This window comes from Rissa tridactyla, chromosome 3, assembly GCF_028500815.1.
Source record: "Rissa tridactyla isolate bRisTri1 chromosome 3, bRisTri1.patW.cur.20221130, whole genome shotgun sequence".
Lineage (NCBI taxonomy): Eukaryota > Metazoa > Chordata > Aves > Charadriiformes > Laridae > Rissa > Rissa tridactyla.
The window spans coordinates 30,151,739-30,178,023 of NC_071468.1; the positions used below are offsets into that span (position 1 = coordinate 30,151,739).

Consider the following 26,285-nt stretch of genomic DNA (forward strand, 5'->3'; position numbering starts at 1 on the left):
TGGTCTGCTCACATCTTACAAGAGTTGAAACTGCCAACTATACTAGGAAATGAAGCTTGGCTTTAGCTACTTAAAAGACATAAATATTATGTACTTGTGTAGCTAGGTGCTACGTTCCAGTTCTCCAAAGACATGTGCAGGAATAAGTCTACTGAAGAGCCATGAATCCTGACGTTTCAGATTGTATGGTGTTATGCACATACCTCAAGGCCTTTTTAGGCTTTGGCCATCATTGTAACTGGTTAATGAAGCCAGGTAGAAAACATAACTCAGCATGCCCTACATGTCTTGAGTGGCAATACTGCAAATACTGTAAATCATTACATCACTTCTTTATTCTGCCTTAGTTTCTCTATTTTAGAAAGATCTTGACTACAACAGTGGCAAAAGGCTGGAGGAGGGCTGTGGAAATAATGAGATACAAGTTTTATTAATGACTGTTAATGACTTTATCTGTGATTTTAAGCAGGTGATTAGGACTAAATTCTCAAAACTGCCCACTTAACTTGAGATACCTAAAATCTCTCCAGTCAGATAATTTACAATTAAAGCACTCAAAATTCAGAGACACTTCTGAAATGTAGCCCTTTAATCATTCTCTTTCTCAGCCCCCCTCTCTGTAAAGTGGAGATAATACCTACTTTGGAAAAGCATGTTCTGTTTATATTTAATTGATACCACTGAACTGATGCATAATTTAAAATCATGACAAAAATTAGCAGAAGCTGGTAATGATAGTTACACCTTGGGTACACTTATTACTCCACTGCAGCTTGTCGGCTGTGAAATGAGTTTACCTTCGCGTGTCCCATGTAACAGTGACAGATGCTTCAAACACTCTACAGGGTTCTGGGTAAGGCAGTAAGATGAATCTTCAGCTAAGTGCATACACCCTGCCACTACTCTCAGGAGCCTTTCTACATACAGTGATAACTAGGCACACAAATATCAAGTTGCCCTGACTCAGAGCTTCCCTTATTTTTTAAATTTCTTCAGGTTTAACCACACTAAATAGTTCAGCAGAACGGTAGGCCTTTCTAGCCTGTTCTTGTGGTTTGCTGTATCCTGCCATACAGCGTATGGCTTGCACTCCTGTAGGGCGCTTCTGGTACTTCTGTAGGATACTGTGGGGTACACTTCTTCCAAGAGTCATTCCATGCACGTGAAGAGGCTGATCTAAGCCAGGGGGCTCTTTCTTGCATCCTGATCCATTCCAGAATTCTCTCCTTGTCACTCTGTCCCAAAATTACTCCCAGCAAGGGCAATCTGATCATTGAGTCTGAATTATCAACAGAGTCCTATTATAGTCCTGAGCAACACCAGTAAACTGGAAGTTTCCCTGCCCAAGAAACCTGTTATAAATTCTCTAGATGAGGGCTGATAAACCAAGAATGGATCGGATCTGTCTTTTACCCTCCACGAGTTTCTTCAGCAACTCCATGTCTAGAATAGCAACAATCCTGCAAATGGCAAACCCACAATGAATGCTGCCAGCAAAGAAAGCTACATATGTGAAGGCTGAGAAGATACATGTATTAGACCAAGGGGATACCTATTTATATATTTGGAATACATTTCCAGTATAGAAATACCACTGCATTTTTCCAGAGAGATGTACAGTGCTAAAGCTTTTTATATCAGTATAATAAAATCACCATCCACAAGCAAGGAAATAATAATAAAAAAACCCTACAATGATGAGACTCCCTGGCACAGCCGTGTTTGTCTGGGATCATTCTGCTCTACGGCCCTGTCCAACTGAGCCAGAAGGCTCTAGCCTAGATGTGACCTAAGCGTATGTCCTGCAACTGGTGGTATGTTTTTGTAGCACATGCAGATATGCTTGAACTGGCTCTAATCTATCTAGCTCAGATAAGAATTGCTAGGAAGGTATGATATCATGGGTTTCGGTCTTGGCTAGCAAACCAGGTGCATACCTGAAACCAGGCTGGCTGGTAGACGGGGCACTGAAGTCACCATGTCACTCTCTCTGCCAGAACCACGTACCATAGAGCTGCAAATCCCATAGTCCCACATCAATTGCAATGCAGATGTATTCTGAGAGATTTATTCCCAATGAAAGCTAAGAAATTGAGGTAGAGTTTAGTATATTCTTTTAAAAGAGGCTGGAAAGAGTACCGAAAGTGTAATTAAACTAGAGAGAGTTGGAGAGCTAATTAATCACACATTGACAAGATCTCTTTTGCTGAAACATTTCACAGAAAACATTAGGAGTGCCTTAAGTAACTTCCTCAGGTACATGCTTTGCGAGTGAAGAATAAATTAGTAGAAAATTGGCTGGACACAAGGGAAACCTTGGAATGGAGTTGGAGGTTGGATCAAGCTCAGCAAGCTGGCCTTTTTCTTTAGAAAAGATGAATTAGCTATCGGTATACCCTAAAGATCATCTGCAGCATGACAGGAGTGAAAATGCTCTCGATGATGCTTTTTTCATAACCATGTGTCCAAAATTAGATATCTAAATAATAATTTGACTTTCAAAGATAGTCAGCATTCACCAGAAATCTTTGATTTCTTGCCAGGGGACTGATCTCACTAACACTCGACTATTGCACTTGTATAAGCATATTCATTAAGTTCAAAGGAACTCAGTGGATGTACTCATGCTAGTGAACATCTTCACATACACGATGCTTGGAATATGTTCATGTCCAGTGTGGATTCAGAGCCAAAGTTCCTCAAATTTCACAAGGTTTATAACTTGGGTTCTGGCTTTTATTTCATTTTTGACGTAAAGACATTTCTGAAAATCTCTCCTTGCATGCAAGCCTGATTTTATTCCTTGGGCATCTGTTTAGTATAACTTCAAGAAATGACACTCCTTTTAAAAATAAAAAAAAAAACCCACAAAATCTCCTCTCGTTCTTTCATGTTGCTGTACTTGGAAAAGCCTGAAAATATGCTGACAGTTCTGAAAGCAATTCTTCAGGAAAGCGCTAGAAACTGATATAAGCGTTCGTTTTGTAAAGACTGAGCCAGATAGATTCCCCTGCCAGTTGGACTGTAAAAAAAAAAAAAAAAATCTTCTCGAAAATCCAGTCAAACTATCTATCATCCTTGGGCAAGCACACCTCTGAAGCAGTTGCAGTTGTGTCTCTGATAATGGCATAAAGCCCGTTGCGAGCCCTGGAAAGACTTTACACGCTCCCTCCACCAGATAGTGCTGTTTCTCCACAGAGCTATTGAGGACTCACAGGCCAGGGAAAGGTCAGGGGCTGACTCAAGGTAACAGACCGCCTGCAGCTTGCTCGTCCCTCCCTGCCACTGCCACTGCCACTGCCACTGCCACTCTGCGTGGAACAGGGGAGGCGCGGCCTGAGAGGGGTTTGCGGGAGTAAAACCGCGTGGTGGAAGGCTGCTGTCTGCAGACGGCTGCGTGCGGATGTTGCCGTCACTGCTACCCACGACCAGTTTGATGTGGTCCCTTTCCTAAAGTAAGAATGCAAATAGATGCTGATGGAAATAGGCCACGCTTTTATGGTCTCGCGGGGGTCTTTTTGTTACAGCTTTACAGGACACCCTAACCATGCAGTGGTCTGTCAAGTAATCAATCAGTCGGACAACACCGATTGCAATTGTTGAGAGGCAACACTGGTGAAAAATCAAAACACCAACGTGCAGACGCTCCCGCAGGTGAGCAGCGTACACCGGGAGCAACCCTGACACAAGCTACCTGCAGTTTGGTCTCAGAGGGCTGAGCAGAGGGACTTCTCCCAGAAAAAGTTACTTCTGCGGAGTAGATGGGTCTCCTTAACCAGTCCTGAGTCTGCCTGCCCTGTAGACCTTCAGTATCCTCCTAAAAAAAATAATACCTAAAGCATAATAGCTACAGGGCATGGTTTAGTTTACTACTCTGATGTAGCCTTTGTAACAGAGTACAGAAATGCACCCAGAGTGCTTCTCACTGCCTTGCGGCAGGAGAAATATTGCATGTGCAGTACCTTCCTCTCCTAACCCTCCCCTGAGAAATAGAAGGAATAGCATTTGCTCTTCAACGCTTACAGAACCAAATCCTTCCCAACCCACAGCAAGAGAACAGAAAAAAAAATAAATCAAGCAAACAAATATTTTAAAACCTTTCAGGTGGAAAATGGTACTTAAAGTTGGAATGTTCCTTGCTGTCCGTTACTTAGAATTTTTGAGACCACTGAGCCATTTCTCGGATGAATTTTGCAGGAAGCATTGTAATGTCGCTCAATGTACCTGAGTTACTGGATTTTAAGAATATTGTTCTGGGGTCTTTTGGTAAGTTAATAACTGCTTAGTGTTAGAAGTTCAGTCTTGACATAAACATGCTTTCCCAAAGTATAAGAAAAAAAAATAAAAATGAAAACAGTGCAAGCTATGGGTGTTTTCCTAAGCCGTGTAAGGCCTGAGCTGTCTGATCCTAAGTGAGCTTGTAAATGCAGGCAGTCTCCTTAGGAAAAATTATTTGTGAGACCCAACCTCAGCTTGTTTCAGCGCATGGAAAAGTGCAGATGGCTCAAATTAGATATCAGAGCCTAGCTATGCAGGCAGTAGATTGTATATGTGATTAGCCAAATATAAGGTTTATTTATATTATATTGTATGCTGCATTAATACTGTCTGTATTTATTCAGACTTTTGTAATACGCGTGTGTGATCTCACAGAGATGCTAGGTCATTAAACTCCCCATGGAGACTGTGTTTACTTAAATCTTACCTTGGGCATTTGGAATACATGCAGTTGCAGGCCTCTTAAAAATAAACAGAAAAAATTAAACAATGTATCAGTTTGGCTTGTATGTTTTCCAATATCTAAGAAAATTGCGCATATTGTTTACATTACTGTTATCCAGAAACAGCACAAACACATCCAGAAGAAAGGTTTGATTATTGAGTTCCTTCTGACACACCAATGTAAGACCATATAGCTTAATATATAGTACTGTAAGTGCTAGGCTGTGAATGGGGGTGGGAGGAAAAGAGTAGGTGATTCTCGTATTTCTAGCGGGGCCTGCAAGTACAGTCCTTTACAGAAATAACGCGATAGATGTATCACGGCTGCCGTGAGCCCAGAAAAGGCTGAATTGCAAAGGAAGACATTTCCTGTAATTGGCTCCATATCACAGCTTTGTATCAAAGGATTCTGCTTGGGGACTATCAAGATGATAATGAACATGGAGATTTTACTATACTTCTACTTTGACTAGTAGATTGAGTGGCAAGAGGCAGCAAAAAGTCTTTCTTCCATTGACGCGAATGCTCTCTTGACCCTTAGGCTTCATTAGCTTCAGTATCTTCTATCTGGAAACTACTCTGGAAGCACAGACTGGAGCTATTTCATCAGCTCCAAATATAACACCTGCCTCCTGCGCCATTACCCGTAGAAATCCATAATCACCTGTTCTTTGCTCTCCAGTCAGGAAAATCAGGTCCAGATCAAGGACTGGGTGCTCATCTTTTATATCCTTACTCAACTGGATCCATGCAATTGAGTTTCTCTTTTTTTTACATGGCCTGAGCCTTCGAAGAACCGCGGCCGCCCTCCTGGGTGCCACAGCTGGCCCTCCGTTCCTCCTGTGGAGTTACAGTGAATTCAAATCCCATCGAAGGGCAAAGTCCAGCCCTTTTCCAGTGACTTTCTCACAAAAGACTGGCAAAATCAGTAACTAAAAATAAATAAGGCAGTAGTGGTTTTCACCAAAGGAAACCATCTAGATCCTGAGTATGTTTGCTCCGAGGAGGAGGAAAGCCAGGCTACGCAGTTTCCCAGTTATTTAATACAGTATTGTGGTACCACGGTCATGAAAATGACTGAAATCTGACATGACATGTAGATAACGTTCAGTCACATAGTGAGAACACCCTTTTGCCCTTTCGGAAGAAGTTTTTTTCCCCCATTTCAGTACCTTTGTCGGGCAGTGGCGGCCGGCGCCCCGCGGTGCCCTCCCTCAGCCGGGGCCAGCGGGGAGGCGCTGGGCAACGAGGGGCTGAGGTGGGGCGAGCTCTGACCGGCTCCTCCGGGCCAGGTGACCCGCAACAGACAAAGGGGCTGGCGGCCACCCACCGCCACGGGGTGACAGCCGTTCCAGAGGCGCTTTCTGCCACCCCCCTTCCCCGGGCCGGGCCAAGCCAGGCCGCCTCTCCCGGCCGGGGGAAGGGCGGCCGCGGGCCGGTCGGGGCGGGCCCGGCGAGGCCGCTTCCCCTGGCGGCGGACGGCACTTCCCGGCGCTCGCACACCGCGGGGAAACTCTTCCTCCGGTCCGGCCCGGCCCGGCCCCCGCTGACGTAGCGGTGTCTCTGCCGCCGCGGCGGCGGGCGGGCAGGCGGGGGCCGCGGGGCCGGGGGGGGTGGCGGTTGGCGGCGCGGGCCGGGGCTCGGCTCTGTCAGGCGGCGGGGCCGGCGCTCGGCGGGCTGGTTCCCCGTCGGGCTCAGCGGAGGGGTCCCGGGGGCGGCGCTGTCAGGCAGAGGAGAGCGGGAAGGGCCCTGTGGGAAGGGGCCTTCCCACCCCCCACCTTCTGTCGCCGCCGCCGCCGCCAGGCGCGCTGGAAGCGGCCGTGGCGGTTAACGGCAGCGCCGCGCGGCGGCCGGGGGCAGGACCTCGGTGATCGCGCACGTTAACACGGGGCGGGAGGGGGGGGGTTTCCACGCTCGGTTCAACACTTTATCCTGCGAAGAAGAGGAGGAGGAGGAAGGGGAGGGAGGAGGAAGGCAGGCAGGCAGGCAGAGGCCCCCCGCGGAGGAGCGGCGGCCCGCGGGAGCAGCGGCCCCGGCGGTTTCCCAGCCGGTGGCGGCGGCCGCGTTGCTCCCCCGAGAGGCAAAACTTTCTACACGCACTCTCACACACACACACTCACACCCCCGCAGGGCCGGGGCTGCCTCCGCACACTCGCACCACACACACACACTGACGTCTTTTGCGCATTTCCTGCGCTGGAGCGAGCGGCGGAGCGGCACCGGCAGGCGGGCTGGGGCTGCGGGGCGCGGCGGCGGCGCGGAGAGGAGAGGAGCGGAGGGAGGGAGGGAGGCGGCCGGCGAGCGGGAGGGAGGGAGGGAGGCGGGCGGGGGGCGGCCGGCGGGAGGAGGAGGAGGCGGCGGCGGCGGCGGCTCTGCCCATCGCCAGGGCGGCGGCCGCCCAAGCCGGAGCCCGCCGAGACCCGCGGGGCCCTGCTCCGCTGCCGTCGCTCCCCCTCCCAGTCCCCCCTCCGACACCCCATGCGCGGGGGTCGCTCCGCTGGGTCTTCGGCCTTGGCGGCGGTGGAGGGGGAGGAGGAGGCGGCGCAGGACGGGCGGCTTCGGGCTCCGTCGCGGATGGAAGGTCCCCGGGTGGATGTTTGCTGAGCGGAGGCTGTGCAGTAGGCAGGGCTGGTGGGTCGGCCGGTGTTTCTGATTTGCGTGTGTGTGTGTGTGTGTGTGAGTGAGTGAGTGTGCGTGTGTGTGTATTGTTGTGCGGCGGCACGGGCAGGACTGGCGTGTGCGGGAGCCTGGGATCGCGGCTCTGCCTCCTCTTGCAAAGCCTGATCCAGGATTATGGTCTAGGTGAAGGGAGAAGGCTCTTGCTCGCCCCAGGGGTTGATTATGCTCGGGTTTTGATTGCATTCGGGGGTTTCTGCAGCCGCGGACGCCTCCCCTTCCCCGGCGGCCCCCCTCCCTTGTTTTCCGTTAGAAACACGGGCAAGAAAATAAATGTATTCACTGGGTGTCGCAAGAGCAAAGGCTAAATAATCAAAGGTAACAGCGGCAGCAGCAGCAAGGCGAAGAGACCCGCACTGTATCCTGCTCCCCCGCTCCCAGACCTGCCCTCCTATTTATTGGCGAGACCTTCCTCCCTCCCTCCCGGTGCGAGTGCGTTGTGCGAGTGTTTAATCCCGGGAAAAGTGCAGCCATCCAGCCATGGTGGTTTTTAATGGCTTGCTGAAAATCAAGATCTGCGAGGCGGTGAATCTGAAACCTACGGCGTGGTCTCTGAGGCATGCGGTGGGTCCCAGGCCACAGACCTTTTTGCTGGACCCGTACATAGCCCTCAATGTGGACGACTCCAGGATCGGGCAGACCTCAACCAAGCAAAAGACCAACAGTCCTGCTTGGAACGATGAATTTGTCACCGACGTTTGTAATGGCAGGAAGATAGAGATGGCTGTTTTCCATGATGCCCCCATCGGGTATGACGATTTTGTAGCTAACTGCACTATACAGTTTGAGGACTTGCTGCAGAACGGGAGCCGCCACTTCGAGGACTGGGTAAGTGTTCGCGCTGTAGATACATACATGTACATATGATTTTCAGTGGCATGGCTCTGGATGCAACATCTGTCTTGCAGAGCTAGGTTGCCAAGGGCATGTAATGGCTCTGGAGGCTTTTCATTATTTCCACGCTTTGTTATACTGAGATAGTCATGGTTACTGTATATCTAATGCATGTGGTCTACAGGCACGGGAGGAAAGAAAAATATGCTGAATCTAAGTAAGAGATGCATAATTACCATGTCAGTTTCTGAAATTACGTTACATAAATACAAGTCTGCTTATCTTATTGTGTTTGAAAAACCCTAACCAAATGCATCCAAACAGAACAGTACCGCAAAACCCAGATCCAGCATTTAGACCGAGTTCATAATTTCAGTGTGAACGCTGTTGGTCAGCCTGGCAATGACAAGCCTTAAAAATGCAGACCTGACCTCTGATACGAGCCACTTCAGGGTCTTCGTATCACTTGAAAGCTCACTGCATCAACACTGATGCTCCTCCTTCCTTCCCCCAGATGATCTACACCTTTATGCATAGAGCTAATACAATTCTTCTTGAATACCTGAAACTGATAAAAGGGTCCTGGGATTTTGGCCCCAACTCTACAAATTCTATTGCCTATATGAACAATGTATCTAACAGCTACAACATCTTAAAAGACCCAGAGGCTAACATGCCTCAGTGGGAGTACAAAAAAAGCTGGAAAATCCTTGATCTGACATCCTCAGGTACTGTGATTTAACACGGAAATATCAAACAAACAAACAAGAAAAAAAACCCCACAGGAAACATGAATGTGCACATTTCACATTTCTGCAGGTAAACAGTTAAAAGTTATATATTTTAAATACGATATATAATAAAACAAAAGTAGCTGTCTTCTCATTTTAAATGTGCCCTGCTTGACCAGCCATCTGAAATGTGTATGCTCATATTTTTATGTATTTATTTGTTATGGTCAAGGATAGTAGTCAGGGCAGTATTTCTTTGGCAAAGAGACAAAGAACCCAGGACCAAAGTAAAAATAGCGAGAGTTAATAGCTCTGAGTTTCATGTATTCTTTGGGTCTTCTTTACTTAATGCAGTGGTATAAAGAGATGTCAGAATGATGGAAAGGCGTGAAAGAATTAGGCTGTATTTATGCTGAATAACTTTACTGTTAAACTTTTATGTTTACAACTTTAAAATATTTTTTACCTCTGATACATATGTTACATTGTGATAATTAGGATCTAGATTATTCTGATGCTCTAAAAAGCTACACATTAGTAAGCTCAGATGGTAAAACTGGGTGATAGGGAGAGGAAAAATAGCCAACTCATGAAAAGACAAATGCAGCACTATTGCAGATGTCTTTTACCTGGATTGAATGATAATCCAGTTGTGGTTCTCCTGAAATCAAGGGGGGTTTCATTTTTGAGACCAGTGGGATGAGAACGTCATCACAGGTTTTTAGTGAGAGAATAATAATTTCATATGTTCTTTTTGTGTATGGTACACGTTGTGAGTTTGTCGCCAAATCTGGAAGGACCTTGCAAGTTGCAGATGCCAAGTTTGAATTTTGGTGGGGCTGGTGTGCTGGGGTATGTCCTGGCTCTGATTTTTTAAGGTGAAGTCCAACATGCAAACACGTTCCCTAGATAAATAGTGGAATTTAACAGATTGAGGCCCATTGTAAGCACGATCTGGGAGGAACTACATAGCTGAATCAGATAAATGCTGTGTTTTATTGCACCAGGATTCATTGCTGTCCAGCGTTCACTGGGTGGGAGGAGACGGGGGAGTGACTATGCTTGTTGTCTGTTGATGTGACAGGATTGAGGACATGGCAGTGGATCATAACTGGTCAGCTCAATATAATGCAGCTTCTGAAGCATCACTTACCTCGGTTTTGTGCAGTAAATCCTCACAGTGTGGATTGTGTTTGTGTGGTACATATAATACACAGCGTACACCACCCTCCCTGTATCAGAGTTAGAATTGGTGAGGAGGCAAGTGTTTACAGGATTGTGCTTTACCCTTTCCAAAATTTTCCCATTTACTGAATGTGTCACTATAATTGTGATGTGTTTATTGGATTGTTAATAGATAGGGACCTTCAGAGAACAAGCTCTTACAAAGTCACGCTGGTTTTTTGTCTGATTTCACTGAGTTAAAATAAGGCCTGTGGCCATGACATCTCTATAGAGTCCATAGTGAAGTAAATAGATTTATTGGTATCTTAATCAGTGTCTGGAGTCTATATTAAAATCTGAAAAAGAGAAGTTGCCTATGAAATGAATGGGTTTCACAGTACACAGAAGGTGCACGTGGCCTAAACCAACATTAGGCTAAGATCTGCTGGTATGATACAGTCAATTTCTTCTGTTTAATGAGAGGACTAATTCCTTCAATTCACTCTTGGCATTAAAGACAGATACTTTTGTAGCGCTCTTTCCCAACTTAAAATAAGCAAATGAAAAGCAGCAGTCACAGGAACCCATTCCTCCTTACTGCCTGCAATATCAAATAAATGCAACCTAAGAAACACTCTTGGAGACCATAAATCTTCTTATGCCATTCTGAGGGTTTCCCTTTAAGCAATCCTGAAAGTGTGAACTGGGTACCACACAGTTGTTCAGTGTGTTTGGTGTAATTGCACTGCTGCCCCTCTCTACCTTCAGAATGATGCAACAGTTCTTGCAGGACTGGACTGTCACTATTTAAATAGGTTTGAGAAAATGCTCGTGTGCTGAGAACAGCTCTTGTCAATATATTAATAGCTTTAATGCTTTCCATCTCATATAATACAGTATGTATTTTTGTAAGGAAATTTCAATATTTGTTTTATAATATCTGCACTAGGGTCAAGGTTATGTTACTTATCCTGTAATATATTTCTAGGTTCTTGTCAGAAGTCCAAAATGCAAAAAAGACTTGCAAAGAAATAATGGTTTGTTTCTTTTCCCCAAAAAAGAAACTGTTTCTCTTTTTAGCCAGCTCACCTACTTTGATTGGGTTTTGCCATTGTGCAAATCCTTGTATTTTTTCTAAGAGATGAGTTTTTTAGGAAAATACTGGGTATTTTTCTCACTGTTAAGCCTGTGCTATATACTGATGCCATGGTTACAGTGGAAACACTAATGATAAACAAGTACAAAGCTCGAAATCATGATAGCGTCTATTGTATTAGGACAAGTCAGATAAATATGCAAAATCCTGGTTCCTTTTATCTACAGAGTATCCAGCAGTTGCAAAAATTATTTTTAAGCTTATTATATGGATTGTCCCTGAATATATATATTTAAAAAAAAAAAAATCAAAGTTGTGGCCTAAAATAGTGGTTCAGATTTTATTGTATGGAAGCCGTTAACAAAATAGATACTTTTTTTTTTTTGTTTTAAAGATCAACATTAAAGTATTTGTTTGGGTTTCTAAAAAAGGTATAGTGACAATTTAAAAGATGGCTGCTTTTCCAGTGGTGCATCAATACTGACGTAGCACTGTAAAAGTGTCAGTTTTGCAGATTCTTTTAGTCGTGGCTACACTGCAGTTTTAAAGAGAGCTTTGGATTTATGACATTACAGGCTTTTCTCTAAGCACATAAAATGTTATACAGAATGGCACGGAGTATTCAAGAGGATGTTGGTGAACTTACACTTTGAAAAATACGAAATACAGAACAATAAACAACCTGCAAGTTCTGACTGAAAAACAAACTATTAACATGAAAGCCGTGGTTATATTTTTTTGAGTTAGATAATTCAGGTAATAATGAAGTATGTTGTTAGCTTTCTTACATGTGGCACATGTAAACGTTGCGCTTCAGTTGGTAATGGGGCTACGTTTTAATCAGTAGAATTGAGATTGGGAAGGAAAATTCTGTTGATATTTAGCCTTGTGGTAACACTCCTGTGAATTAGCAGGATCAATGTTTGTGTGTTTGGATGATTGGTAGTATGGGTTCTGAGTTCAAGTCCACTTTCCAGAGTTGATGATAGATGAAATCAGTGTGATTGGACCTGTGCCAAAGACTCCATCTGAGGGTCTTAGTCATTAGCCCGGCTCTACATGAGAAAACTTACTGAGTCGTCCTAAGAAATCCTTTTGTGGGCTAAGTAGCAGAACTCACTAAATCAGTCAGGACATCACAACGTTTAGCAAGAAAAGCCTGTACTTCCACTGAAAATATTTTACAGCTATATTTAGGTTAATGAAACAAGTTTAATATTCTGCTGTCTTAAAAAAATCCCTGACACTGTCAGGAAAAAAACCTCATGGATTTAAGTGAGCTTTTCTTTGCTAGTCCTAAATATCTTTCATATCTATTTTTTTTTCTCTTCAGTGTTGCTTCTTAAGATCTAAATTTAAAACATCATACTTTTTTTAAAAGCATCCTTTCATATTTCTATTTTATCTATGTGAAGTTAGTCATGCAACTGGGCCACCATTGCATAAAGCAAGTTTGTTATGGATGAGTATAATATCTCAATAACAAGTTGATGATGAGTTACGGGAAATGGCGTGGAGAAGAGGTACACTGTTTTACATATTTGTTGAACTGTTGGTTTATGTATTTTTACATCATGCTTACAGTGTACTATTGAAGATGTTTTCCTATTGGAAAGGCTAGGTCTTTTAAGTTGCAGCTCATAAAGTTAGACACCTAGGTTAATGGCACTGTGAAAGTCATGATGCCCACCTCTCATAAGAGAAATAACAGTAACAAGTATGTCATATGTTAGAAAATCAGAAAGCACTTTAGAGAAAGGTCGATATTCCTTCTTCTCTTTGAGGAATTGAGAAGTAGGTGCCTACGTTCACCCAGGAAGGCAATAGCAGGGGAGGGATTAAAAGTCTTCCGAGTCCTTGGACCAGTGAACTGTCCATGGATGTGAGAAGTAGAACTGTCTCCTTCCCATGCCTGTGATCGGAATTAACTGGAAAGACTGCATAGGAGCTTGTCAGAGTTTTTCTGTTTGTTTGGGTTTTGTTTTTTTTTTTTTTTTTTAAATGCCATTTCTGTTGCTGAAGTGGGAACTCCTTTCAGTCAGCAGGTGAACTGTTGTAGCTGGCAGTCAGAGTGGAACTGTGGTCATTTTAGTGCAGGTCACCCTGCAGGTTAACCTCTGCTTGTGCCATATGCTGCTGAAGAGTGGCATTGGGCTAGCAGAGTGTGGTTGTAGCATGTTTTCATTTTTATTTTCATCTACTGGCTAAACTTAGATATCTGTGCTGATGGTGTTGAAAGGCCTAGGATTTTGCTTGTAAAAGCTTTACATCTCATCTAAACTGTGGTTCATGGGCTGCTGAAAACCATTGTTGTCAGAAGAGTATTTGTTGAAATAAAAGGGAAATTGCTGTCCTGTTTGATAGGCTTTTGCACGACAAGGCTGTCATTGAGCAAGGTCTGTCAGATTTGGGGGGCGAAGGTGAGTGAGCTGCAGGGGATCAGCAGAGTTTCACAGGGACTGGGCGTAATCGTGAGGGTAGGTACTTGTCAGGAGGAGATGGAAGATTTTGGAGAGCACTTTGTACAGGTAGGGGTCTTCCTTGCCTTCTCCCCCAGCCTGTCTCCATCCTGTGCCTCCTCTTTTCCCTCTCTGCTGGGGATGTGGTACAGTCACCACGCAGCTCACCCACTATCTCAGTATCAATCCCTTTCTACAGCTGCATAAATCTACTCCTACTCCCTGCTAGAAATGTTCTCTCCTAACAGCTCCTGCTTACCTGAAGTGCTTCCCAGCCTGCTGAGAAGCCACAGAGGGGGAAAAAGCTGCCTCTGCGGTTGCTACTGCAGGGAGAGGGAAAGGGCAAAGTGGGGAAAGAAGAGATGAGGCATGGAGAGAAACCTGGAGGAGGGTAATGAATAGTTGCTGCTGCCCCACATACTCCAGCTGCCTTTTTGGCAACAGCAGAAAGCTGCCCATGTAGGAGACAGGGATGATCTGGCATAGGCAAATTGACTAGCTGAAGGCCGTATGTTGCTCACTGACCTGATTTTTTGAGGGTTTTTTGGCCTGCTTTGCTCATTGTATAGCTTTTGAAGTCTCACTTCAGATGTGAAAAAATTGCTCAGGGCATGAAAAGTGTGTAGTAAAGCATGCATTTCACTTAGCACTGAATTATGATACATGTAGGTCAGGAGTTGATCCCACGACTGATCAGAATCTCATCCTACTGTTGCTAATACCAATACCTATACTGCTATGAAGTTCCAAGTAGTGAAATCAATTCTACTGAACTCTGCAGAAAGGATTTTTTATAACAAAGTTACCGGTAACAGAGTCCAGTTCATAGTTACTAGTTCAAACCTGGAGTTAAGAAACATCCAAGTGGGGTGAAAAGGATTCCTACATGTCCTTCTTGCGTCAGTTTTTAGGCAGTGAGTATCATTATTCCAGCTCAGGCAGTTCCATAGACACTGTGCAGAACTTCATGGTTGTGAGTAAACCACTGATCTCACTGGGTTCGCTGGGTTCACTGCATTTCATGCAGGCATGTGTTTAAATTCTTTCCTCAACTGGGGCCTGTGTTCCAAATGAAAACTGAGAATAAATAACATTTAACAACATCCTTTACTTTCATTTTATTCTTACTGATTTATTATTCTTCTCCAAATCTTGCACATGGAAGCCTGGTTTCTGCTTTCCTCGGACATCAAAACTAAATCTCTGCCCTCCCTATCCAGAATTCTTTAAATACTGCCGAAATGAGGATTTGATTTAAGTTGTAATTGTAGGACTTGGCATCTAAGTGCGATTAGTTTCCACTCCCTAACTAAACTTCCCTTAAAATGAACTTTTGAGGCATTTTCAGATTTTGAAGGGAGGCTGTGAATACAATTTATAAAAAAAAAAATTAGAGGTGAGAGTCTTTCTGCCTGTAATTGGCTGGTTGGATTCAGTTTTGCTTTACCCAGTACGGGCTTAAGCCCCTTTCCCTCACCACAGTTATTAGACTATAAGAGGAAGACATCTACAGTTCATGGTAAGAGAGATTTTGGAAACGATGGGTTATGCAAGTAATGGGAAATCTGTGGTCAGAGAGGACTGAGAAGAGACTTTCCCTCCATCCATGTGGAAAGGTAGGGCTGGGACTATCTGGATGTGGAATAAAATCAGAAGTCCAAAGACAGCTTGGAAAGCTGCCAGTTGGGGGGGGACACACACTAAACAAACCCTTTTGTCTCTCGCAGAAGCTAGACAGAGCAAGATGTGAAGAATGGGGATATTTTGCATGCCCTTGTGAGTCATGCAAATTGTGGCAGTTACAGGAGTTTCTACCATTTGTGAGTAAAGCGGTCATTGCTGAAGGCTGACAAGAAGTTTTAACCTTGCATCTGTAAGCGACTGCTTTCCTATTTGGCAGGCAGTCACTAGAAGATTTGAAACATATATTCGGCAATATTAATATGAAACTTCAACTGTAAAGCTAATAAATAATTCTGGAGATTGGGTAACTTTAAGGGCAGTTATGTACTTTGCACTATATTTTAGTAAAGCAAAATGCAAATTAATATGATGTAAGAACATCTGCAGAATTATTATCTACTCTGATCATTATTCATAGTCAGTAGCTTGAATTGCTAGTAAAGTTGATTTCTGAGTGTCCTCTAACTTACATTGCTCTAAGAGTGAAAAAATCTTAAATTATCATTTCTGTGATTTAACAGAAGTTACAGAAGCCAAGATTTCTCATATTTCTGAATATCACAGCTAAAAAACCTAGTGATATTGGCACATTCCCATTAAATCTAATAGTAATTTTAACGTTTATTTTATTGGAAGCAGTGTTAGAGAAATGCTACACAGTTCTAAGAGTTTTTCCACTACTGAACTCTGTAGCGCTTGAATTGTTGAAGAACAGAAGTGAAGAAAGACCATTGCTTTTAGAATTAAAAAAGGCAAAGCTTGATTCCATCGGAGGCTTGCAGGCAGCCATTTCTGCCTTATATTGGCTAACTTGAGCTGATTTAATTGTTCTAGACAATAGAATCATTTTGGTTGTTTCTGGTGTCCTGCTGGGCAATTTCATCACAGGCCGGAACAAAAAAGTGTGAATAATGGCTAGATGTTACCAAATAAATTTCACGTCTGCATTGTTTGAACAGTTAGCCCCCATTTTATATCTGTATCTAAAATGAAGAGTAGGCAAACTCAGTGTTTCCAACTTACTATCTTTCAGTACTTTACCATATAAATACATATCAAGCCTCTTAGCATGGGGGACCAGGGTTTCTTAGGCATTTTAGAGCTCTTAATTCTTTGGTACCTTGGCCTTTTTTAATGTCATTAAAAAATATGTGGCTTTGTCAATGTTAATATTTGTAAGTATCTTTAGATAGTGACATGGTAGCCATGAAGCAGATGTAATGGTGATGAACACATGAAGGGAAGAGTGATACATAGTCTGCATAGGTGTTGAGGAAATGGTTGCAATTTGCTTTGTTTAACAGATTAGAAGTCAGCAAAATGGTAGTGTTTTCTCCTTCTTTGTTTTCTTTCAGTTTCCTCTTCATCATCTGTTCTGTCTTCATGCTGCCAATTCTCCATCTTTCTTTATCTGTTCTGGCTTCGAGATGGTCAAGGAATGATAGGGTGACCTTTACAGGATTACATAAGATTTCGATGTTGGCAATGCTGTCAGGCTACATGAATGAAATGTCCTGCTATAGATCTCTACAGAGGCCTATTGCAAGTACAGTTTTCTTGCTGGGACCATATCTACTCATTGCGTAAGTCTTTGCAGCATCTGTCAACTTCCCTTTATTTCAAGGTGAGATTGATCCACGGTCTTTGAAAACAAAGTCTAAGAATGTGTTGGAAAAGGAAAGGCTAAAGGTCACTCATGCTATGTCCACTTTGTTCTTATTCTTACATGGCTCTAGTTGGATTTGTTGAGGAATATTTTTTTTTTTCTTTCCCTCTGAGTTTCCTTGCCTTTTCCTTCCTTATAACCGGATAGTGCCTTGACACCTCTTGAACATTTGACCTCGTGGCCCACTTCTTTTCTTCTTAATCCACTACTGTCACCTTGTCCTCAAGTCCTGGCTGTCTGTTTTAAGTTTTTGTTCATTTTTCTTGTTATTACTTCCCACGTATCCATATTGCTGTTATTCCCACCACTCCATCTCCTTCCCTCTTTTTGTTACTATTACTCTGGTGGACCAGTGAGCTGCTCATGTCAATAGGACTCAGAAGCATCTTCAGTACATGATGCTCTATGGGGTTTGCCCAGCTGCTCTCATCCAGAGCATGTCACTACTGTGCTTCTCAGCAAGCAGCAGGGAACTAAGTGATCAGACTAGTGGCCATCGGAGCAGTTATCGTTGATCAGAAGTGAAGCACTGAGTTTCCAGTTAGGTATACTACAGAAGGGTTGACGGAGGAAGCGTAATATGGTAGCTTTGAACTTCAAGCAAAATTGTCTGATTTTAACAGAGTCAGTGGGGTGTTGAAGGAACATGATCTGTCCCTGAAAACTAGATTCTTCCAAGCAATGGAAACACTGTTGTAAAATTTTACGTGGTGCTGACTGTTGGGATTTTCAGGGACTCCTAATCACAGAAAATACCTAGTATTGTTTGGGGAGGGGTGTGTGTGTCTGTGGTTTGTTTGGTTGGTTTTTTTTAATATAAAGCAAAATTATGGTTTCTGTCTTCAAAAAATTACAGTTCAAGCACAAGTCAAAACAGGCAGATTGGGGAAGCCAAAAGAAATAATAGGAAAATGCTCACCAGTGTGAAAGGCTCTAGCAGTGGCTTAGTAGCTGCCTATCAGTTCAGCTTTGCTTGGTGTCTCTGACTCAAATCTCAAGGGGAGAGGCAACAGTGCAAATTTTGCTGGAGATATTTGGTGATCCTGATACTTTGCATGATGTGGTGTTTCTCCTCAAGGAGTTGACAGGTTTAGAGGTACAGCCCTTATCTAGTCCATGGTTATTTCTAAGTATCCCATATAGCTTTAAGAATATCTGAGATCCCCCAGTTTTAGGGAACTATAGGATTTTTCTGTGTAATTCCATGAAAGCTGGTATTAACTATATTATTACATTTGAGCTTTTTTCTTTATCAATAGCTGTGTTAGAGCACTACCAGTGCAATAATCAAATACAGACATGATATATAGGGTTAATCTTATCTACTAATGTCACTGTGCTGAGATAAGCTTTGTTAAGTTTTATTCCACACCTTTACTCTTTGTGCCAGCAAGTTCTCAGATCAGTGTCAAGGTTCTGAGAGGGGGAAAGAGGAAAGAAGAGTTTTATTAACCTCTCGCAATGATTTTGCAGAAACGTAAGCCATTGATTGCATCAGAAGCAAGTGACAGTACTTTTCACCTAAAGAGCAAAACCTTGTAGCTCTTTCTGGTGACCTTTGTGCAACACTTTATTTATTTATATATATACACACATATAGTAAAGCCCATTACTTGAAAAAGAATATTGGTTTAGTGGTCATATTTAGCAGGTAGATTTGCATGTGCATTTTTTATAAGGCCATGTAAAAGGTTTTAAAATACAAATTCAGCTAAACTGATTTCTAACAATTCCATGGTGCATTAGCAGCCCAGACACCATGACGTTAGACAAGTTCCTATGATCTCTTTAGGTGCTCCATTCTTGCCAGTTCATGCTCATTTTTGGTGTTTGCTTTGCTGTTTGTTGCAGGATGCCTTGGGCAGGGGATATCATATTACCTTCTTGTATATATCATCTAGTATGGCTGTGGGGTCCTGTCCTGGTTTCAGCTGGGGTAGTTCACTTTCTTCCTATTAGCTGCTGTGTTTTGGATTTAGTGTGAGAATAACGTTGATAATACATACTGTTTTAGTTGTCGCTAGGTAATGCTTATATTAGGTCAAGGACTTCTTCAGCTTCCCATAGAAGCTGGGAGGGAGCATAGACAGGACAAGATGGCCAAAGGAATATTCCATACCATGGACGTCATGCTCAGTATATAAAGGGGGGTTGGTCGGGGGGCAGGAATCCACGATCGCTGCTCAGGATGGGCTGGGCAGTCCATCATTGTGTGGTGAGAGCAATTGTATTGCATCACTCATTTTGTGTATTCTTTTACCATTTTTCCCCTTCTGTTACAGTTCTATTAAACTGTCTTTATCTCAACACACAAGGCTTTTTTTTCCTCCTTTTTCTCCCTCTTCTCCCTACCGTACTCGGGGGGAGAGTGAGTGAACGGCTGTGTGGTCCTAGTTACTGTCCGGGGTTAAACCACAACAGGTCCTGATCCCTTTTTGAAAGGTGTTCACTGTACAGCAGTAGTATGATATAGAAAAATAGATCGGGTATGGTTGACCTCCATATGTCATAGCCCAGTGCAGTGCAAAAAGCAAAAAATTTTCTGTGTTGGTTTTGTTGATAAGTAAGTGTGTGAGTAAGCAAAACCCAATATTCCTTAAAGAAACACAAAAGAAGTTTAAGCCTGTAGCATTTGCCATACACTAATGACGGAGGGCATAAGTTGTCTTGCACACCTACTCAAAGCTGATGTTCCTATATTGATTTTAATGGGAATTTCTTTGAGGGGTTGAAACTGTTGCTGAAACTGTTGATAGTACATGTATCAGTTAGTTGCATACATAGTGATTCCTCTGTGCTACTGGCTGAGTTAGGGAGGCAGGTAGTTACATACCATCAATTGAATTCCTTCTGTGTTTAATATTGCGCTTCATGTATTTTTCAGAATATGTGGAAGTCACATGAAAAATTTAGGCTCCTGATTCAGCAGTCTTTTGAAAGTGTTACCCAGCTGCCTTTTCATCAGTGGTTATTTCAGTGTCTTATCTGTTTCTGAATGAGTTTGTGAATGCATTGTGAACTGCTTGTAAATGCGTTGGTCAGAACGGTTAGTTCTGACTACTGAGCCTTCTTTTTGGTTTGTTACATACGTGCTTTCTTACAAGTGGAATTGTTCAGAGCATTTTTAAAGTAAAAAAAAAAAAAAACCACAAACCCAAAACCTTAACTTTTTTTTTTTTCTGACTGATACTTCATTAATAAACCAACAGTAAATCATTGGATATTTGAACAAATAAAATGCAACTGATCTTTAGCCTTGTTTGAATGTACTCTGGACATCAAACTGACAGCCTCTAACATGTTCCAACTGTTCTATTTTGTTTAAAATGTGTGTTCTCTCCAGCCAAGCGCTGTTTTGCTATATCAGTGTTATTAATACCATACAGCTTTCAAAATCCTTAGCGTAATCCAAAGTTTACAGTTTTTTTTAAATCAGATTTAAAATCAGATGTGAAGTGTGAGAATGTCATTTTGTCTTTTTTGCTGTTTCTGGAAGATCGAGGTCAAAATAACATCCGACTGAAATGCAAGGAAGGCAGAGTGAGAAATGGGGGCAGGTCTGGTGAAGCGTCTTCTCCTAAAGCAGTCTCCCACTGGACTGTGTGGGCTTCTTCAGTTTGGGACCTGGGCGTAATTGTGGCAGTGATCAGTAAGACAAATTACAGGCTGAATGTTTTGCAGAGCAGCCAAAAAGTTTGCAGCTCCTCCAGCAGCTGTGAATCAGCCCTGCACCCTGTTTGCAGGCTAGCAAGTGAAAGCTGCTTCCCAGCAGCCATGTGCCGGTCTACAGAACCCCTGTATATAAGCTTTATGCACCGTTAATCAACTTTACAATGCAAATAATGTGAAGTCTTGGAGACGTTTTATGCACCTATGAAAATGTACTTGATGCTAGTGATATCCTCAGTAAGACAGGAGTGAAGTGCTGAAACCTTCTCAGAACGTGGATGCATACATTCTGGCAGGGTGACAGTTTTGACTGTAGGAATTATTACTTTCTCTTTGACAATGCTCACTATGTGTTAGGTAGTGCAGAAAAAAAAATTCATAGTTTCTTCCTGGAGGAGCTTGTGCTGTAAAATTGTAAAACTTATTGCCTCAGTTTTGGATAATAAGGTCATAAACTGCACCATAAGATCTATGAATGTTTTGTACCTGTGTATCAAGATAGAATTGATATGCAAAAGCCATAGAACATGCATAACAGTATACAAATCTATACTTTTCAGAACAGAATTATGCAAAAGCAATAAATGTTGTGTTACTGCAAATTTAAAAAATGTAGTTAGTGGCCCTTGGGGAAGCAGTGGTTGTCTAACTGAGTAGTTAAGGGAGAGTGTTTTTATTCACATGAGTAAGCAGAGACAGAGGCTGAAGCTTAGGTTGTGTGCCAAACCAAGAAACATGTAATAAGATGAATGGTCAACAAAGTGAAGCCACTTTGTCATAGACCAGATTATACAAATAAGGAAGATCATATTTGCAGCAGGCTTTATTTAAATAAAAGTTTCAAAATGTCATAACAGGTCACAACATAAAAATGGCTGTCATCAGTATTGCTTGGTTTTCCTTAGTGTTTGTGGTAACAGGTGAAGTTGGTGAATTAATTTTCACAGTGCACAAAGTGTTCCTGATTCTGATTGCTTTATGGTCTGAAGTTTTCATGAGCCATGAGATAATGTGTAATAACTTCATCATAATCTTGCATGCTGTGAACTGGTCAGACAAGTTTTTACATACTTAGTTGTCCTGCATCTACTTGTGATATAACACGTTATCTCCTCTTTCCTCTGTAATTTTTGCCTTTATTTCCATTCACATAATTCCCTCAAACAAATGAGGATGGCAGTAATGGGAAATGAGGGGGTTGGCATTCACTCATAATTCAGGTGTAAAGTCTTCTCATAAATGAATAACCCAGCTTTTTATATCAGTGGTTCCAGAAGAGGCCTTTGTCTGCTTTAGACTTACATGTAGTGATACATAGATCTTATCTGTCTCGGGTAGTAATGAAATTCATTAGCAAAATATCTGAGTCTGGAGAATCTTGAGCATAGTCATGGTCGCAACATTCCTAAAAGGAAGTGTCATGGATGGAGAAACTGTATCCCTCCATGTCACCCAGAAGTATGTCAGAAACATTACGGTTTTAATCTCAAAATTTTGCAACGGGGGTATCGGTATCCTCATATTTATAGAGGGGAGACTGGGGCTGAGACCTAGGCTTTGTTTCTGTCTTGCGGCTTCTTCCTCATCTGTCAATCACTCTTTTTACTCTCCTTTTCTAAAATAAGGATTCTGACGATAACCATTTCTATTTCCTTCTTGTAGCATAGCTTTTGCAGGCTATTGGATTTATGTTTGGGTTTTTTTTTAATTTATTTATTTATGCTGTTTTAATTCTGCAACATCTTTATTGTGGGGATGCAGCAAACAAACAGAAGTGCAGGGCCTCTGTCTTGCTGTGCTCTTGACATCGGAGCTTTCTCTGTAGAGCTATGGATCTATAAAACCAGGCTTCCAAACTGTCAAAGCAGAGTCAGGAGCGTGAAGGTGGGCTGCCTCTGTGGATGAGTAGTTGGGGGCAGCACTAGCTTTACTGTTACAGTGAAAAAGGTACCATCTAGAGGCATGTTGCATGCATGTACTTGGAGCGCCTCTGGTATTTAGCCTACCTGTATATGGATATACATAGGCTGTCAAAGGAGCCGAAGAGTTGGATGTGCAGATCCCTTTGAAATGTAGAACGATTAGTTTTGAGCACTTTTGAAAGCTGTCATCCTAACTCATAATTCTGTATATCATTTATAATCCCATACCTGTAGTTAATATGGTAGCAGGCGAGAGCAGGCAAAGTGTAAAAGTTGAAGTATTTGTTGTTAGATTGTTTATGCACTAAATTGAGAGGAAAGGGAACTTGTGTGATCATGTGGTGATGATTTGGATCACTCATTTGAAGAAACAGAATGTTTGATTTTCCATTTTTAGGGCCCTGTCTTTATTACCAGCAGTAGATGGGATAGTTTTTTATAGAAAGGCTTAAGATCCTACAGCTGGAGTTGTGTGAAGAGGGAGTAGTGCAGCTGGTGTGTGCTGTGGAACAGCTGTGCAGTGCAGCAGAGCCTGATAGTCCAACACCTGAGCATGTTTATAAAACAGATACAGTGAGATTATATTGGTGTTGGCTGCTTGGCAAACTACTAGCCTGTGTTTTACACAAGGCTGTCCCTGGTTTTGCAAAAGCCACAGAATCACTATACCGGATACGCTAACATGGCTTGGGGTTAACATGTTATGCTTCAGGATTGATCCTGGGTGGGATAAATTTGGTGCAGGCAAACAGCAGCAACTGAGGCTTTATGAATTTGGGGAAGAGAGGTTCTGGAGAAACTAAAAGGAGGTGTCAGTTTAGCTACTCAGAGTTGCTTTGCCGAAATTATTCATTATTTATTGTATTTGGAGCTCAAATGAAGTGGAGGAAGGACACAACGTACCCGCTGCCGTCCGTTCACAGTGAAGAAGCTGCGTTCTGTTGGGTCTTTTGATATTATTTACATTTTTGAGCTTCCTGATGAGTGTAAATTTAACAGCTGGACTTGTAAGTGTAGTAAAGCTGTTCACTTACAGTTCTTTCATCCAAAAGGTATTGTGCAGACATGACAGGAAAAATGTCAAAATGTGGATTGTTAAGGTCCGTCATACTAAAAGTAGTCAGTGACGGGAATATCAGTTTCATGATATTATGCCAAGCTGAAGGCATTGGAGTGGAAAAGTGATGAACTTACGGCTTCAGTTACTTCGAGTTTTCATCTGTTCATGAGAATTGACTTTAAACTCACAACTTACATATTTCTGTATGGCCATCCAAAATTTGATACTGACTTCGCAATACACTGATCAGTGATCTACAGCAAGTAACCAGCACCCTTAGAATATGGTCTTACGAATTTGCTTGATTTCAAATGCATGTGGCTCGTGAAATTCAATTAGAATAGCAGCTTAAGGGAGTATGTTAACAGCTTGATTTCTTACTGTAGGCTTATAATAGTGTGACAGTGACACCTTTGACTGCAGAGAAGCTAAAATTTTTTTTGCATTAGGCAAGTATCAGAAGACATGGTGCCCAGATGTCACCAATTCTCCTCTAATTCTCCTGGTGTCACAGGTTTACTTTCCTGGAAGAGTAACACTGAGTAAGGATGAGCTTTGTTAAGACAGAATGCTTTGAATGTATACTAGAATTGAATGAATACTAGATGAATACAGATTTGCTTATTAATATTGTTGGCAGGTCCACTGTACTGTACAATGTGAGACCATATCAGTCATCATCACTTCAGCGTGAAGTTAACATTTATGTCCTCACTTCTTAAAATATGAATGTAGTATGTTAGATGTTCATCTCAAGGCTGACATATTTCAACAGCAAAAAAGAGAGTGTTTGGGAGGGGTACCCAGCAGTCCTGAAAGTATGTCTGCTCACAAACCAGGTTCCTGGTAAAGAGCCATAACCAAAGATGTTGGGTAGGTAACTCCGTTGTGCCTCAAAATGCCATCTGCCTCGAAGCTCAGATCCCACTTTCCAGGACTTAACGTCTTCAAACCCATGGGCTCAATGCTACTTTCCTTCAACCCTGCTATCCTAAGGGATACAGCTTTTCCAGTACGATTTCCCTCTTGTACTTCACTCTCCCAGTGATACTTGTAATCAGTGTTTTATTGGTTGCTGTTTGCATATGAGGATTTGAGAAGTACCTTTCTTCTGCTCATGGCAGAATTTAAAAATCGTGGTGACAGGCTTTATTTATCAAAACTCTTGTGAGGGATCCGGGTTCAGAAACAGAGTATATAGCCACAGAAGACCCATGCATGTGCTAGCCTGCTTTTAAAAAACAAAAAATTGGTTTTGGCTCAGAATAACTGGCATATTTGAGGGTGAGAAGGGTTGAAATAATTTATCTTTATTTATTTGAGTATGTATGTCCAACTCAGTCCCTATTTTCTTTCCTGTTAGGAATCTAGGAAAGGAGATGCCATTCTCCACCACCTCCGTGTTCTTTTCTTCCCTGGAGAAAGAGAGACTGGTAGCAGCTTTAGTTACAGTTAACATATTTAATCACTAGAAAGCTTAATTTGAAGACCTACTTTGTTATGTTTCCCAGTGTCTCCATCCAAATGTGAGATAGGTAGAATGGATAAAACACATTAAGGTTGTGAATATGTATCAAAGGAAGAAGTTATGTTGACTGGAAGGGGCGATGTAGGGCAGCCTCCCTTTTAGGGCTGTCTGAATGATAACTGCGTGAAAGCAGATACAGAAGGAAAATGTGTTACTGAGAGAGAACAAAAGCAAGTTCAGTCAGGTATTTCAAGGCCAAGGCGACTCAGTTGAGTTATTACTGGCTCTTATTAGCATGCCTGAAAAACGTAATGTTCTTTGCTTCAGCTGGGTGGCCCTCAGAAAGGGGAGAGATTCTTTCCTGCCTTTTGACATCATCAAAGAATATGAGAGTAATCATTTCCAAAGTTATCTCTATGTCGGAAAGCCTTGCTGTTCAGGATAAGCCAGGGTAAACAAAGGACAAATAGGAAGTGACTTTTAAAAAGTATGGATTTGAACCTGCGAGGTGCTGAGTGTCTCCAGTGAAATGCTGAGCTTACTTGATTTCCAGTAAGTTTATGGCTCTTGGTTCCTGACAGGACCAGGTCCTAATATCAGACCTGCTCTCTGAAGTAAAATCAGGTTACAGCTGTCAGCTTTTTTAACTGCCAGTATTACTTGCAGTGCACATCGTCAGTGCTCTGTATGTACGCAGACATGTACAGCACTTGAGTAAAGATAGAAGCTGATCTACAGGGACTGTATGACTTTCACATTTTCATTGTTTGTCTGTTGTACTGTTAAGAACTCTGATATGAAAATGAGACATCAAGCAAAAGGACTAGCTAAAGGAAAAATCCTTCTTTAGTTTTGCTCTCATGTTTAGGAGCATTTGTACGTGGTTTTCGCTTATCTAGAGTAAAATAATGCCAAATTTGTGTAGTACTTTTCATCATTAGATTGCTAAGCGGCTATCACTGTGATGAACGTACTGAATATGCAATCAAGGCCTTTGGGTAGAGGAGCATGTAGTGGTGGTGTGTTTCACTTTCAGATGAATTGCAAAGCGCTTCACACTTAGCTTTGTTGACTTCAGTGGAGCCATTCATGGTATATGGGTATCTCAACTGGCCCGTACTGAGATTCAGAGCTT

The 26,285-nt window shown here is 42.5% G+C and overlaps 1 protein-coding gene across 2 annotated transcripts in view; it reads left to right on the forward strand.

Moving 5' to 3' along the window:
- The first annotated feature begins 7,062 nt into the window (after positions 1-7,062).
- PRKCE (protein kinase C epsilon) overlaps positions 7,063-26,285 on the forward strand; it is a 299,087-nt gene continuing 279,864 nt past the window's right edge. For both annotated transcript variants that reach the window (XR_008465766.1, XM_054197203.1), the window contains exon 1: positions 7,063-8,226. Coding sequence is in view for 1 of the 2 variants with exons in the window: in XM_054197203.1 (XP_054053178.1) it covers positions 7,879-8,226 (348 nt within the window). In the remaining variant the exon portion in view is untranslated. The remainder of the gene's footprint in view (positions 8,227-26,285) is intronic.